This window comes from Colias croceus, chromosome 12 (genome assembly GCF_905220415.1).
Source record: "Colias croceus chromosome 12, ilColCroc2.1".
Lineage (NCBI taxonomy): Eukaryota > Metazoa > Arthropoda > Insecta > Lepidoptera > Pieridae > Colias > Colias croceus.
The window spans coordinates 3,750,226-3,767,150 of NC_059548.1; the positions used below are offsets into that span (position 1 = coordinate 3,750,226).

At 32.1% G+C, this 16,925-nt stretch overlaps 2 protein-coding genes across 2 annotated transcripts; both read right to left on the bottom strand.

The window, feature by feature from the left end:
* Window positions 1–3,691: 3,691 nt before the first annotated feature.
* LOC123696042 (gustatory and odorant receptor 22-like) lies at window positions 3,692–11,503 on the bottom strand. Its single transcript, XM_045642042.1, has 9 exons — window positions 11,383–11,503; window positions 10,678–10,816; window positions 10,223–10,473; window positions 8,331–8,591; window positions 6,998–7,125; window positions 6,602–6,761; window positions 5,814–5,885; window positions 4,401–4,490; window positions 3,692–3,821 (listed from the first exon to the last, which is right to left on the bottom strand). The coding sequence occupies exons 1-9, from the start codon at window positions 11,491–11,493 to the stop codon at window positions 3,729–3,731; spliced, it is 1,305 nt and encodes a 434-aa protein (XP_045497998.1). The 5' UTR covers window positions 11,494–11,503; the 3' UTR covers window positions 3,692–3,728.
* Window positions 11,504–12,285: 782 nt separating this feature from the next.
* Window positions 12,286–16,829, bottom strand: LOC123696058 (charged multivesicular body protein 2b). The gene is made up of 6 exons (XM_045642063.1): window positions 16,659–16,829; window positions 16,467–16,558; window positions 16,198–16,314; window positions 13,639–13,819; window positions 12,927–13,033; window positions 12,286–12,705 (listed from the first exon to the last, which is right to left on the bottom strand). Exons 1-6 carry the CDS (start codon window positions 16,690–16,692, stop codon window positions 12,604–12,606), a joined length of 633 nt encoding a protein of 210 aa, XP_045498019.1. The 5' UTR covers window positions 16,693–16,829; the 3' UTR covers window positions 12,286–12,603.
* Between the last annotated feature and the right edge of the window lie 96 nt (window positions 16,830–16,925).

A 16,925-nucleotide genomic window follows, 5' to 3' on the forward strand; every position in this document is an offset into this window, starting at 1 on the left:
AGGTATCCAAGGCGTTTTATTCTATTTTACACATCTATAAAATATTTGTTGAAATTTCATTTTAAAGGCTACATAATATGTTAAAAAGACGAATTTCATATAACATTTTTTGAAGTGATACGCACGAGTTTTACATAACATACCTCGTATATTGCATTTTTATGAATCATTCAGCTGTAGCTTATATTGAGCGTATTTAATATTTATATGTTGTATTATAAATATGCAAGCAATTTTATAATTCAGTTGAATACTATGAAATATTAACTGAAGATCTATTATTGGACTTAAATTCATTCATATTTAATAATTACCTACCTAATGTTGTATCATTAGTAATTAATCGACTAGTAAATATCTTCACGATTCGTATGCACGACACGATCTTACACTTTATCTACATTAGCGAGTCGGTTCTGTTATTTGCCTTAATTTTTACTCGGTTGCTTGATGACATTAAGGTCTACGTCTAACTGCTAACTTCGTAGTTAGATATTATAGCATTACACGATTTTAGAATAAACTTTAGATTTTATCAAAGATTTTGAATGGTTAAAATTTCAAAATTGATATTTGATAGCGTAATGGTCATTGGTCAGTGAGTCTACTTCGGTCTAAATAATTGCATTAAAGTATGACTCTATCATAAAAATACAATAAATAAAACAATGGAAAAACGACAATGTAGAGTCTTATTTTTGAAATAAAGTCACCGCAATGTGCATTCTTTTTCACTATCATCACTATTAGAGAAATACCTTATCGTAATGATTATTATGGTTCATAGTACAAAAATAGGATACGAAGAAGATGAATATTTAAAATTATACTCATCCAATCAAAAAAGCATGGGTATTTTTTCAAAAAAATATAAGTGTGTGGGTAACACGAGCATGTTAATTAAAAGCAAAATTATGACGAAACACATGGAACGAGGATCAATTAGTGTAAAAAATAACCCTACTAATTTGCTCCCGGGCTTTATAAATCATAGCCTTCAGTGAAAAATAATAATTGGGTCACATTGCGAGCAATAATTATTTATTAACGTTGCATTTTTTCCATCCACTTTTTCCAAGGAACATAATATAGTAAAAGTGTCCATATCGCTATTTTGTTTTTCTTTAAGAATTACTTACATACATCTTATACATGAATGCCGTAAAATTATGATATTTTTAAGTTCATGCTAGTTTCAAACGAGCATAACTTTGCCCACTTACGTGAAAATAGTCCGTGGCCCCTATTCAAACATTAAATTTGTATAAATTGTAACTTGTATGTGAAATTGATACACATACTGCGTATTATCACGTTTCATTATTAACTGCATTTGTAATTATACGGAAAATAAAGAAACATGTATTATTTAAATCGGTATGTCTTTTAAAAGTTTCCAAAAGTTTTAACAATCCAATTCAGAATTAAAGCACTAAAAATACCAAACTTGTCATTCTGTTTACTAACTTACGCCAGGTGCTTATTAATCGCCATAGCTTTTTGAGGCAATTTCATTATCTAGAGTGCTCTCAACATTTAATAACCGGTACTCGACGGCAAGTGATACAAATCAGGGTTCCATTCCTACTGCGATATGCTTCCGAATGATGTCACGATATTGCGTCAATTGATAATCCAGATTAAGCCAAATATGAAGCAAATATGCCTCAAAAACTTAAAAGGAAATTCACGTTTTCCATTCCCTTGACATACTTTTAGCGGCCATTTTTATGGGAGATGAGTGATGACTTATCCTCTTACAAGTTAATACACAGTGAAAACATAATCATCAAAAATAATTCAGTGTTTTTGTCAAATAGATATCAAATTGTTGAAATATTTGAATAATATCTATTCATCTCAACAATAGATTTTGTAAGAAGACAATGTATTGAAATTAAGTACAAAATTTGAATAACTAACCTCAATTAAGTCTACAACTTTTATAGAAAATTAGACAATGTTCTAATTAATGAAAATCAAAGTAACAAAAATTTTCTGAATAGTAATATTACATAAAGTTCAGTTGAAATCTAGTTATCATCATGATTTGATTCAATAATATTTTGATGGCATTTCAATTTGTAGCTTTGGTACTCGAGGTGCATAAAGCGAAGTTCCAAAAGGAAAATAAGTTTACGAATCCAATTCTAGTTACACATTCAGGTATTCATTCAGCTGTTGCTTTCCCATCCACAACCTTACTATTATTTTACATGCAGCACATGAATATTTCATAAAATTTATTATAGGTTCAAAAATTGATTGTTTTTTGTACCGACAGGTCAAGCTCAGATATGTCAAGTCTAATAGAATTAAAAAAATGTAAACAATAGAATATAAATGATTTTTTATAAAGAAAAATTAAAGGTGACAGAAAACTTAAAAATGTGTGGTTACTTAAGAGTCTACGCCGTAGCCCGGTGTCTACAATGTGCTACAATTTCACGTAAGTTTATGGTATATCTGTAAAATCACAAATAAATGTTTTAGGGTAACTTTAGAACGCCATTATTGACGTTATATATATAGTACGGTATTATCGTATTTAATAAACTTTCATAGACTATTACGACTTTGAGAATAACCTTGAAAATTGGAAAAGTTAATTGATGAAATTCCATTGTACCTATCTGTCACTGGATTGATTGTGAAACATAGATACGAGAAGTGTCCGTTGTCGTTCGGAAAGTTTCAAGCGGTTTGTTTTGAAAGCACATTGTTCGGTCGAGTAATTGAACGAAATATTTTTTAGAAATATTTTTGGAAAGTGTTTGAAAAATTCAATACCAGTGAATCCGTCATACGTTTTCAAATGTAGAAAGTCCGTCTCTAGCGTGACTGTATGAATATTTTTTTTAAACAAAATACGTAAAGCTGCACTTATTCAGATGTTTTTTGACAAGTAACTCGGAACTACATACTAACTATAATTATTTTACCAGAGCTACTATTTGTAATAATTTTTATTTTTGTTTATTCGAATTGATTTCCACCAAAGTATTTTTTACGATATTTCTTATACAAATCTCTTTTGTCTGAGCCGTTTTTACTTATTCATGATAACGGTAACTATGATTATACCGTAAAAATTGATAGCAATATTTTATGATGTAACAGTTGATCAAATATTTCCTTGGTTATTGTTGTGACGTCCATCACTCTTTCAGTATTACTGAATCCTCGATTTTACCTTACCTCCATATAATTTTATCAACAAACCATTCATTAAACGGAAGGTAAATAAATAAAACATGATTTTTCTTCTACTCTACTACCTAATAATAGTAATACATACTTTATTGTGCACAGAGTTTGAAATATATTGAAAACAAAAATACATTGTGTTATTAGATTTCTTATATATGAATAATACATAAAATTAGTGAAAGTATCAAATACAAATTTTAAACAGGATTTAAAGAATCAGAGGAACTATGACACCTCTATGTAGTAAATTGTATTCCAAAATAATTTGCCACATCATGCAGGGCGATAGCCTCCTGATGAGGAAACTAAGTGAGGCGTTTCAAACCAAGTTCAACGGTCTTTCCATACAAATAATGTGCGTCTAATGTGTGTGTGTAACTGAGTGTATCTTGAAATACACATTTACATACAATACATTTTATAAAGACATAAAAGTATGTGTAGTGCATTTGATTTTCTACAGTTTAAAGAAAACGGGTATATTATCTAAGTAATAACTACAGTCACGTTGTTTTGTATTACTCTAATTTGACAGCAATTTGAGGCTCCTTTGGTAAAGATATTTTAAACTGCAGAAGCACTATTAAGTAGATCGCGATCATACTAATGGCCTGAAATAAAAATAAAGTTAGCATTAAATATGTCCATCTCTTAAAAATAGTCGTTATCCAAATATTACAAAATTATTATCTAAAATAATAATTCAGCTACTGTTAAAAAAATATACTGACATTTTGTTACATAAAGTATAATATAATTTACAGAGTTACATAGAATAAATACTAAGCAAGTGCGATAACAGTGTTATAATAAAATATTGTATTTTGTGTCAACGCGTAACATTACGGAACAATTCTTAATACACTCGGGAAATAGGGCGTATTTCATTTCAAGGTACTTTGGAATCGTGTTTCGGATCACCGGGCCTTGTTAACAACTCCTTGCATAACCTTTGAAAGTAATCTTTATTTCCCGAATTTAAACTTTAATCATTATACTTTGAGGTGTAAATTTAAAATCCTTTTATAGTGGTACTCTTAAAGCTAAACAAAATTTACCTTTTGCTTTATCGCTTTATTATATCGAGTTTCCAAATAGCAAAATACAAACGTAAAATGTAATTGACTTTTGTCTTTACAAATATCTAGCAAGGAATAAAAAAAAACATTACTCATAGCCCCGATACTTACCGAAGTAAGCAACTCTCTGTTGACATGAGCATATCCCTTCAAGCTCACTACAGCTGGATTCATCTCAATGGCTTGTATGAAGTGATCGATCTGTATTATGAGATTAAGATGATCGTTAAATATATCATGCTATTTATGAAGATTCAGTTTAATAAATATCTAGAACTTAATCAGTTATATTAGTATTTTTTCTAGTATCGTATAAACTTCTGCAAATTTGTAAAGTGCTCGTATACGTTAAAGTGTGTTTCACAATGACACATAATAAACTTTCAGTTCGTTTTAAATGAAATTTTACTCAGAATTTTAAAGTTTTTGTCGGGTTTAATTAATACATGGTAGTTATTTTAAACGCAAATAATTATACAACCAAAATATATTAGCATACAGGTACTTGTGTAGTTAATTGTTTATAAAGAAATAACCTCTATTAATACTCAAACAATTTCACAACATTTATCTGAAAGATGCGCAGCAGTCAGCTCTTTATTAAATGGGTTGAAACTAAATTTTTGTTATATCTTTTTGAAAAAAGCTCCGATACATAAAATCTTCACGTGACTGAACAAAGAACTATTTATGCCCGTTCCAATACTACGAGATATATTTCGAATGTTTTCATACAATATTCAAATGCACAATGTGTTTTATTCGATTGCTTATACGTTTATATAAAACCCAATTTGTATCTTAATCGCATTTATCTGTTGTCAGTTTTGTTAACAAACAATCCATGTTCCTATACAAATATAAATAATAAATATGAAGGAACTTTATACAAATTAACCTTTAGGTTTTGGTAGTTATCAAAGTTAGATAGATCATCTAGTTTTCTGTGTAGGTTGTTATAACTATTTACATAATATTAAATATATGTATGTATCTATAATCTATCCTACTAATATAATAAATGCGAAAGTTTGTGAGGATGTGTGTGTGTGTGTGTGTGTTTGTTACTCTTTCACGCAAATACTACTGAACTGATTACAATGAAATTTAGGACACATATAGAGGGTAACTTGGTTTAACTTGGTTTTTATCTCGGAAATCCTACGGGAACGGGAACTATGCAGGTTTTTTTTTTGAAAACGCGGGCGAAGCCTCGGGCGTAAAGCTAGTATTCAATAAAGGCACAACACAGTCGTCACAGTGTGTTTTCAGTCCTAATAATTTTAGATTCTCCATGGTGATATGATTTTCAGTGATCAAGTTATTGGAGAGCATGAAGCATCCCGCTAGGAAATTCGATTTTTTTTAAATACGACAGAAATATTAACTACTATCACCACGGTAAAATTATGTGTATGGTAAAAACGACATAAATTGCAATATACTCTATAACAATGGAACACCCTTGAAGTTTCCCACATCATTGCTTCTTAAGAAGTGCATCAATTTTACGAACATACCTACCTCTTTTTGCGTTGGTCTATCAACCGATAAAACATCAATGGATAAAAGCGTCTCTTGTACACCAGCTGCTACCTAGGAAATAAGAAACATTATCTTTGTAGTTATTACTTAAGTTCAACATAGTGGATCTATAATGTAAATGTTACCGCTATAATGTAGGACAACTTTTATATAATTTATAAGTTATAGTTTGTTTGGATACTAGTATCTACGTATCTATATACATACATACATATAATAAATCTGTAGAAGGGTCAATTCTGTACATTGAGAATATTGAAAAAATAAATACCAGGGGGTGTTACTGGATCGCTACCAAGCCCAAAATTGTGATTAAAAAATGTTTTGTCTGTCTGTCTGTATGTTCAGGCATCACGTGAAAACTAACGGTTCGATTTCGATGAAACTTGGTATAATTATACCTTATTATCCTGGGCATAAAATAGGATATTTTTATCCCGGAAAAATACGTAGAAAAAAAAATCTTAATTTTTCTTAATTTTTCCGCGCGGACGGAGTCGCGGGCGGAAGCTAGTATCATAATAAGGCGCTTTGAATTATGTAAGATCATCGCAGTATCCCACATACGTCGTCAGGGGGCTGTTGCATAAAGTGAGGTATGAGTGATCTATATTAATTCATTTCTTTATATTGAAATGATGAAACGCCTCTGTTGTGTCACAGTAGGTACCGAAATATACCTACATATGACTATAGTATCTATTGGTAATAATTAATACCATTGTATTAAAAATACCACTTTCGAATTGTTTTAAAGTTTAACATACTTTTAGGGTGGATTTATGTGAGCAATCAGCGAATATAAATAATAATGTCGAGCAGTATGCAGCATCTACAAATAAGCCCATTTCCTTGAAGGTAAAGCCGAAACCGTGGTCCACTATCTCTGATAGAGCGCCGTAAACCGCTATTGTTATGTTGAAAAACCTGTAAATATGAACATGAATCTAAAATGCAAAAGCTAAAGACGAATAAATTCATTACTTTTTTCGAAGAGTCTAGGATATGTATTATGTAATCTATAAATTAATATTATATATTTTTTAATAACGATACTCAAGTTTAAGTTGTAGTTATGTACCTAAATTATCTGCACTAATATGCACATATTTGTTAGTTTATTTTTAATACTTTATTTATTTTATTATAAAACGTTTACTTACATAAACAAACAGTATGTTGAATAAGTACGAGCATAAGCATTACCAAGGGACTGCAACAGTTCTGATAGATTGAGCCAAAGGAAACGATAGCTCGATATCAAATGGGCTGTACATTCCACATTAACGTCCTGAAATTTTATGGATTTACACATTATTAAGCACTCTTTTCGTATTCAATAATTAAGAAGCACAATATAATGGTCAATGTTATAATATTATTATTTATTAACGTATCTGATGTTCTCCGTATAAAACAAAGTTAGAGCAAGATTTTTCTTTCTTTCTATTTGTATTTGTTAACTGTTTCAAAACGTAGGTACTAAATGATTTAATTTTTAGTGTTTCCTTCTTTATTAATTATTATGATAATAGGTATATAATTAAGACACCTCAACGTAAAAATTAGCAATTAGGTACTAGAGTTGAAAGGTTAGGACTTAGGACACGTATTTCAAAATTAATTATAAAGGTTAAGTGCTTTTGGAATATATCTTCGCAACGCTGACACGTTTCTGTATGATAAAAGCTGAGATATACGCGTATATTTTTATGTAAGTGAATTTAAGGTAAAGCCTGGTTTAATACTGGATAGAGATATGGAACAGTATAAAATGCAAAATCCTGTGCAGAGTAAGGCGTAATCGCGTCAGAATCGTGTTTTCTTTATCCGTACGACGTGTTCCAATATATTACATAGTACATAGTACGTAGTTACATAGTCTTGAAGAAAAGGAAAATCTATCATAGGTACCTAAGAATTTAGGGAGTAAGACTGTGTATAAAAACTACCATAGATAGTATAACTACTAGTAAAAAGTAAGTACTTATTACTATTAATAGTGTGTAAAACAAATTCAGATATGTAAAACTTTATATAATTGAGATTTTTTGTAATGGACAATTACTATAAAGAACTCGTTAATTATATGTTAACAATTGCAAATGTTAATCGTATCCCAGTGTGAAATAGGACGAGATATAGCTTGTTTTCAATGTTCACACTGTTGTGTTTTATTTATTTCTAACAAAGGAAAACTGTTTTAAACGAGTTGTGTTAGTCCACTTTGTTTTCAAACGTTCAAATTAAAATAAATAACAGGCAAAGTGCTATTATTCTGACGAGTTAGTTAATATCTTTTACATATAGATACTAGGTATTTCATTGCAGATTTTTTAAGATCTTATCTTGTGATTTATGATTTTCGTACGTAATGTCGGTAGGTATTTTTTCTTGATATACTATAGTATAGTGTAGATATATCTACAATGTGTTTTTTGACCAACATAAAGTTACATTCTATTCAAGACTTGAGTTTAAATATTTAAAACTCACTCGACGAAAACAATTGGAGAGGCTCTGTGATGCTGTTTTTATTCCTCTACAATTAATGTACCAGAGAGCGCAGTTCATATTAATCATCGTTATAATATGAAAATAAGCTGCTGTATGACGTAATAAAAAGCCATCTAGTAACGCACACAGACTTAGAAGGAAACATACAGCTAGCAGCAAACACCCCACACATATAATAACAATAGATGTCTTCAAGTTGGGAAATTGAAGATTTTCACCAGTAACTCGATAATATCTTACCTGGAATAAACAAGATCATTAAGATTACAATTTGTAATATGTACCTATACAGTAATATTACTACATAGCATAAAACAAAGTCGCTTTTTCTGTCCCTATGTCCCTTTATATGCTTAAATCTTTAAAACTACGCAACGGATTTTGATCCGGTTTTTTTTAAATAGATGGGGTGATTCAAGAGGAAGGTTTTAGTATATTATAATTTATTAGGTTTTAGAAAAAGCGGGCGAAGCCGCGGGCGGTAAGCTAGTATAATAATAAAACAACAACTTTTTTTTTTACGATTTGAATTCGAAAAGTCAGAGTAAGTAGGTACCTACCTACTGTTAATTCATGTTTAATTTATTGATTTGATGTATCAATATCACATATCTACTACAAAATAAATTTGGTTAAGGATTAACAGAACATACAATACTGTGCCGAGAGTTAAATAAGATAGAGCAGTAACACTAAATCTCGAGTGGGGATTGGAAATCAATTTAGTATTGATTTAATAAACAACATGGCTACTGTTGTACCTAATCAGATTAAAGATTTGTGGATTGATAAATGCGTCGATTGTATTATTGTCAAGGTAACTTCATCTAAAATATTGTGGAAAATGTTTTATTTTTATTACTATACTCGTGTAAATTATGTCAATAAAAATATACGTTAGTATAAAACGTTATTTTTAATTATTGAATGTATTATATATTATATTAGTAGGTAGGTACGTCGTTAATAATTATAACTACTGCAATCTCGAAATCCTGATCATATCTATACATATAATAAATCTGTAGAAGGGTCAATTCTGTACATTGAAAATATTGAAAAAATAAATAGCAGGGGGTGTTACTGGATCGATACCAAACCCAAATATGTGATTAAAAAAATTTTTGTCTGTCTGTCTGTCTGTCTGTATGTGAAGACATCACGTGAAAACTAACGGTTCGATTTTGATGAAACTTGGTATAATTATACCTTATTATCCTGGGCGTAAAATAGGATACTTTTTATCCTGGAAAAATACGTAGAAAAAAAATTATCTTAATTTTTCAGTTTTATCCATAGACATTGTTCTGTAGAACCGCGTACACACGTTGCGTATTATTATAGGTCGAGCCGTATTTGGTCTTTATAATAGATATTTATAGGATGTCATTGTCAGAGTTAGTCAAAATGGAGAAATAAACCATCCACGCGAAGACCGACATCCGCACGGACGGAGTCGCGGGCGGAAGCTAGTATGACATAATTTAAAAGAAATTTTACGTAGAAAATTAATAAGGCATTTTTTTTTGTATTGTTTAGCTCAGTTTAGTAATTAATTTTACTTACAGTTCTTTTAATTATTTATGGTAGTCTGTGTTTACTCAATAATTTAAGATAAGTAGTAACTACTATGCAGTCACTATTCCACGCGGACGAAGTCGCGGGCACAGCTAGTTTTAAATATAAATCGACTCTAGCTCTACAATACCCCAAGCTCTAAAGTTCAAGTTTGTATCCTTTTAAAAAGTTAAGGTAAAAATTGTAATAGTAATCCTACATAAGTATCTACCTACACTACAACAATGCTGCGTCTGAAAAATTTAGTAAAATACAACTTAAGTCAAAATGTATGTACCTACTATTAAACTTACTTGGAATTTTCCCCAGCTCGTTTTATAGATTGCCACCTGGTGTGCTACACCCCAACCCACAAAAGGTATCCAGAAGTGGGGAACGAGAAATGCCACGAAGAGAACAGCATAAATATAATCATCGAACTTTTTGATTGATCGCAATATCATTACTCTTTCATATCCCACGAATAAGACAATGAACGTTGTAATTATGTAGAAACAAATCGCGTAAACCGTAGCTTTAGATCGCCAGCTGAACGTTATTGTTCCTAAAAAATATAAAAATGAATTTTTGTTTAATTTTGAACCTTGACATTAAAACAATTCGGGATTTTAAGATTGAGGTTATCCTGTATATAATATAACCATACAACGAATTTTTTATACCTTGTAATTATAAATTTAAGGTAACTAGTTACTTACTGTAAACAAAAATTATTATTTTATAACTTTATATTCTTTAGTTAGAATACCTGGGCGGGATCGCGTTATGGGCATAACGGCTAAAGCTCTGAAGAGAACCAATAGCAATTTGTGGTCCCGATAAAATTGATCGTGTATTTCACAGGTATCACCATCTTGTGACGACAGCATGTTCCGCTTAGCACGTTCCTTTTGAAAGGGTTCAGATTAAAAGCTTATAGCAGTGAAGATACGTAGAACATTCAAGTTGCAAAATGTAGAGGGATCGTAAGATTACAATAAGAATTCATAGTACTTAGCTTTAAGCTTAGGTATAACTAACTTATAGACAATACAAGACTTAAATTTAAGGAAGTATTTCATTCATACAATATTAAGAACAATACAGCATTAGTAGATCACAAAATCTCTAATCACTATAATATTATGTAGAGCTGCGTATGCCTGTAGGTACCACCCCCTTGAAGGAACCTATGTGTTATTTTGAATTTCGGATTTAAACTCATCCGATGTTTTCGATTTTCCGAAAATTTCATTTTCATTTTAAGTGAAATCTAACACCCCCGACTAGGTATCGAAGGAATAGTTTGTTTATATACAAAATTGATTTTTTTAAATGTTTTGTGGCATAAAACGTTTAATAGATATATTATGATATCTTTTGTAGAATATATTATTTTTCTTTTTGCATAAACCTAGTGCAAAGTTATCTTAAAATCTACATATTGATTTAATATAACTAAAGCAGATCTTACGTAATCTCTTGGAGATTTTTCGTAGACATCTTTATTCTTGTGAATGTGCTTCATTTCATTGAGCAGTAGTGCATTATTAATCCCCTCTTCAAAAAGATGGTCTGGAATCATTTTATGTTTGGCTTACTATATGCAAACGACTATATGGAACTAAGTTTTCTCTATGAATGTAACAAGAATTTACACCCTATTTTTAAATTTAATAAAACGACAGGTACAGAATTAATGGTTGTCGTTAAAAGCCATTTTTCGCTAGCATCATGGAAAAGGTAAACACAGAGGGTAAATTTGTGTTCAAGTTCATTAAAATTTTAAGCAAATGATCGTTATGACTTGAATTTCAATAGAATATCATAGTAACTGAAGGACTTAGTTATGAAATGCCTTCGCCTCCATGTGTTATTATAATTATTCACTTTTATTACTGTTTTATTAGTACGTACTACGTACCTACCTACACGATCGTTCAAAAATGCAGTACAAATATATTTCTCTTCAACCGACTTCAAGCAAAGTAGATTTTCAATTCGACTGTTTTTTTAGTTTGTTACCGAAGTATTTTCGACTAGGTGAATATTTAAATTATATCCAGTTATGATTTATGAAGGCAGTTTAGCTATTTTTAAATAACTATTCAGAATCAGGTATCTGTATCTTTCTATACGAGGGTATAACATGTGAGATTTCAATCAGGTTTAGTTTTGTATATGATACACTCAAATATCGTAAACTCATACAGCAAAGACGTTGCTCCCAATACGTCGTGGTCTAGAGAGATTGTGTCGTGGCTAACAGGCTATTGGACCACGACGTGTTATGGCAATGAAGAAGGATTACTGATGCGTTTTGAACATTACGCTACTATAATAGTATGGTAAAACAATGAAAATTAAAATACATGAATACAACAACCAAATAATTTATTACCATATTTACATATCACAGTAAATCAATGGTTATATTTACATGGAGTCTTACATGATACATCTTACTCTTATCGCTATTTACTTAAATAAATTCATTTTTAGGACGAAAGTTAGCGATTACTCTGCACATACAATTTTCACACAATACACAAACAAATTATAGCCATGTTTTTCTGCATTTCTTTTTCGATCTATTCCACATTTTTTCTATAAAAAATACACAACAATTTTAACCTCCATAATATAATATTGAGAAGTCGATAAAACTATAAACAATTTTTTTACAACATTGATTTTATGACGATTTAAGTTTCGCAAGCTGCGCCATAATTTCTTTGTCCGCATCAGCTGTTGAAGCGCCGATTTTATTTCTTGCCACGGACGGAGCATTTGCCATCTAAAAAATTAATAAAATTAAAGCAATAATACTTTCAAATCTTCGAGTTTAGGTTTTCGGAAAATAGTGAGCCAATTTATTTATGATGGAACATCATTCAAAGTTGTTATTAACATTACATTATCATTTGATATAGCCGATAGAACAAAACCAAATCAATATTATTAAAGCTATATTCTTTTTATTTTTTCTATATTGTAACAAATATGAATAATAATTACCTTTCCACTGACTTCAATACCAATTTCGTCAAGCACTTGATTGATGATTCCTTCAGTCTCTTCTTCATCGCCCGATTCGTTCATTATATCATCCAGTGTGTCTGAAACTGGAACAAAACAAAAATAATTGCAATAACTTCATATGAATAAAATTAAAATCACCATCTGTTTTCTAATTTTATGCTCGTTGTGTGCTTATTTCATATAAGTTCATCTTGTCATGATTTTGTAGCAAATAAAAAATATTTTAAATTGAATAATGTTACATTAAACATATACAATACTACAGAAAAAATTATGCAAATTATTGAGAACTTGAGTCTTTTAAATTAACAGTATGCAGCCTCACTAACAAACATTCATCAGAATGGGTTTTATTCTCGAAATTGTAGTAAGAACTGTTCTAATTATATCCAGACACATTCTTATCATAATATTGGTGATAAATAACTAATTCACAACATAGTATAAAACAAAGTCGCTTTTTCTGTCCCTTTGTATGCTTAAATCTTTAAAACTACGCAACGGATTTAGATCCGTTTTTTTTTAAATAGATGGAGTGATTGAAGAGGAAGGTAATAGTATATAATTAATTAGGTTTTAGACAAAGCGGGCGATGCCGCAGGTGGTAAGCTAGTAAGTTCTAATATGTCATAATGATATAAAAGTTTTAGTAAAAGTAAAATAGTTGAATAAATAAATGTTAACTTACTCATTTCATCGGTCATATCCATCTTAGCGTTTGCATGTTTGAACGCCTCCATGTCTTTGGCAATTTGTTGAGGGTTCATTATCTTGTTCATATTGCCCATTGTCTTGGCCGTTGTTCCCATGGCACCGGCTATGGCTATGTTTGCACCCATCGCTTTGTTGTGGATTTGAACACTTGATATCTGTATTGAAATATTATTTTATACATTTTTTTTATTTTTCACAATTTCTACTTTATTTGTAATTTACAAACAAATTCAAACTAGGTATACAGTAATCCAAAATTAATAATGCGCATGCAAATCTTCGCTAATTGTCGTATTTCCGAAGACACTCGAATCATTGAATCGTAAGAGCCCTAAACTAACTAAAGAAATAGAAGTCAATTCACGGTCATACACAATCAAAAACAAATCGGGCGGTAGGTGACGGTAGCCTGTCAGTCAAAAAACTCAAAAATCCGTCAGTTGTCTTTAAATATTGGTGGTGACTGCACGTGTTCTCTCTGTGTGGAATTATATAGAGCTGCTATTACGTACCCTTCTTGGTTTTGTTTTTAAAGGTGAATTGAATTAATCGATGAAATGATTTACACAGGTGATGGCAGTAGGGAAAGTGAAAATGAAGAAGAGTTCCGATGTATCTAAAATGTCAGAAATAAAGATAATCCCTGATTTTGATTGTTTTTATTTTTTTTGTAATTGTCATTATATTGAAGAATGATCAGTACTGTAATAATAATAATAATAAGGGCGTAGGGATGTGACGACCCCATCGCCCACGGTTGGAATATCTATTGTTTACGTGACAATAGATATTCCACCCGTGCAGTCAGTCAACCCGCAGGACACCTTGTGGCGGGGTGTCGGGGAGTAGCGACCCCGCGGGAACCGAGTGCTCCCGGGGGAGGCCCCTGTCTTCATCTCCGGCTTGCCTTCACCGGCCGGTCGGAGTGAAGCCTGACGAGGACAGGACCCCCACCTCTGGCTTGCCTTAACCGGCCGGCCAGAGTGGAGTCGCGAGAGCTTTTAGCTCGAAGGGTGGATGCGAAGCGTAAGTGGCGAGTGGGCACGTGGGCACGTGATGCTGAACCCTCAGGGAGCGCGTGATCGTAGTTTAAAGTCCAGGGACGCCTCTCCACCCTTAGCTGCTCACAATATGTTGCCCCCTTGTCGCACTATTGCAGCGACTTATTTCGGGGGCCCATACAGTGAGAGGGCGAGTCACCACCTGCCAACATATTTTTACTTTCTTTTAGTAGAAAGGCAGGTGCCATAGTTTCCCATAGTCCCCAGTACCAGTCCATTTAGCATCCCAATCCATAGCCCAATTATTAAATTTCCATACCCTGCAATAGTCCTACATCGGCCGCGGACTGCCTAGGGCTGTATTTCTATAGTGCAGTCATGGGCAGGCTGCGGCTGGTATCCCACAACACATTAAAAGTCTCAAAGGGCCTCTGCGTGTTGGATCCGTGTCCCCACGTAAGCCTTCCAAAGATCCGGGTACCGTCCTTCTGGTGGTACCCGAGTATTATGGAGAAGAGAAACATAATAATAATAGACGGGCATTTCTCCGCAACTCGACGTCAAGCGCCTATTTTGCGTGAGAGAGGGAGGTGGGGGAAACCAGCTAAAACTGAAACCACCCGAGCTCCTCCATGAAGCCAAGCAGCTTGTGAGGGCTGCCAAAGGCTTCGGGGAGGGACCCAGGAGACCCCAGGTGTCTTGCCCTGTACTCCGCAACCCCCTTACATTCCATGATGACGTGGGCTGCCGTTTCCTCGGTCGCCATGCAAGCTCTGCATAGCGGACTGTCTGTGATCCCTAGATTGAAGAGATGTTTGTTGAAGGGGCCGTGCCCTGTGAGGGTCCCTGTTATTACGCGTAGTTGCACTCTACGTAGGTTGAGAAGCCGACGTGCAAGTCTCGAGTCAATGTCAGATCAGTACTGTAAATACTTTTGAACTGAGATTTTAATGATAAGATTTACATATATGGTTTAAATATAACCTGTGTTTGAAAACCATACTTTATACAATATAAATTTTGTGTTATTTTAACCTTCTTTTCTTCCATCATTACACCAGCTTCAGTAAGACACTTTAAAAGTACTATAAAATTTTCCAAGTAAATCAATCCAACAAAGATAATATATTCGCAATCGTGGGGTTATACTCGCTATTTACTTACAAGGAATTATCGAAACAAAATCGTTACTTACCTACAAATACATATTAATCTCTTTTAGCACAAAACATATAATTTGACTAAATTATGCATGAAGAAAATGCATTTTTAACTGCTCTATATAGATATCATCTTCGGACGCTCCGAGAATATGACAGTTCCCGAACAGTGACGAAGATTTCTATGCGCATTATTACCTTTGGAGTACTGTAAATGGTTATCTTGTCTAATCAAATTGTGTTTTGTTTTTTCTGTATGTAATATTAATAGTTTTTAAGTGTATTTCTCATTTGTAATTAAGTATTGTAAAATGATGACCACATGAGTCAAAAGAAAAAAAAAAGCATGAAATAAAGCAGTACAATATTTACCTTACTATTAGCAGAGTATATTCTTGTTTTTTGATTCCTCAATTGAACCAACTGCTTTGCTAGAATCTTGCAGCCCGCATTATTGCCTTCTTTAGCCATTTTCTTTATTTCCATTTCCTAATTACAAAATTTTTATTAGCAAAAGTCAAAACATTATTTTCTTTCTACCAAGTTAATTTAGAAATATTTACATAAGATAAGATTTATGTTGTTCACATTATCCAACTATTTGTGTGTAACATAACGTTTTTGTTTTTATTTATATTTACCAATTTTTTCTCTTCCCTCTCCAAAGCAACTTTGTCTCTTTCCAAATCTCTGCTTGCTTTTCGCAGCTCGCGATCATTTTGTCTTTGCTGCTCTAAAATTTAAACTAAATTTTAGTATTTTGTACTGTGTTTAGAAGTATGAGAATTGAGATGCATTATTGTACAATGTTGATGTTGGTGTAAAATAAATACCTTTCACAGTTGGAGCTTTTCTGAAAAAATCCATGACAATGGTTTAACTGATTTCAACAATGCTTAAGAATTAAGTTATTAACTAATTTCTATAGCATTTATGACTAAAATACGATTTCAAAACGTTCATAAAATTTTATTTGGTATGACTCACAATTTACCAAACAAACAAATGCGTCAACTGCATAGTCAACTGTCAAGTGTGAAGTGCTTTGGTGAAGTGACTGTCAAGTGTCAACGTCAAATGTATTTTCAGTGTTGCCCCGC

Bases quoted from the DNA above. Each gene is read 5' to 3' on its own strand.
- LOC123696042 (XM_045642042.1), bottom strand. From the start codon at position 11,493: ATGATTCCAGACCATCTTTTTGAAGAGGGGATTAATAATGCACTACTG. The intron at 7,126-8,330 runs GTGAGTTTTAAA...ATAAAATTTCAG, and splicing joins TCTCCAATTGTTTTCGTCGA to GACGTTAATGTGGAATGTAC. The intron at 6,762-6,997 runs GTAAGTAAACGT...TCATATTTACAG, and splicing joins TCAACATACTGTTTGTTTAT to GTTTTTCAACATAACAATAG.
- LOC123696058 (XM_045642063.1), bottom strand. From the start codon at position 16,692: ATGGATTTTTTCAGAAAAGCTCCAACTGTGAAAG. The intron at 16,315-16,466 runs GTAAATATAAAT...TTTTGTAATTAG, and splicing joins AGAGGGAAGAGAAAAAATTG to GAAATGGAAATAAAGAAAAT. The intron at 13,820-16,197 runs GTAAATATTGTA...ATTTCAATACAG, and splicing joins TATACTCTGCTAATAGTAAG to ATATCAAGTGTTCAAATCCA.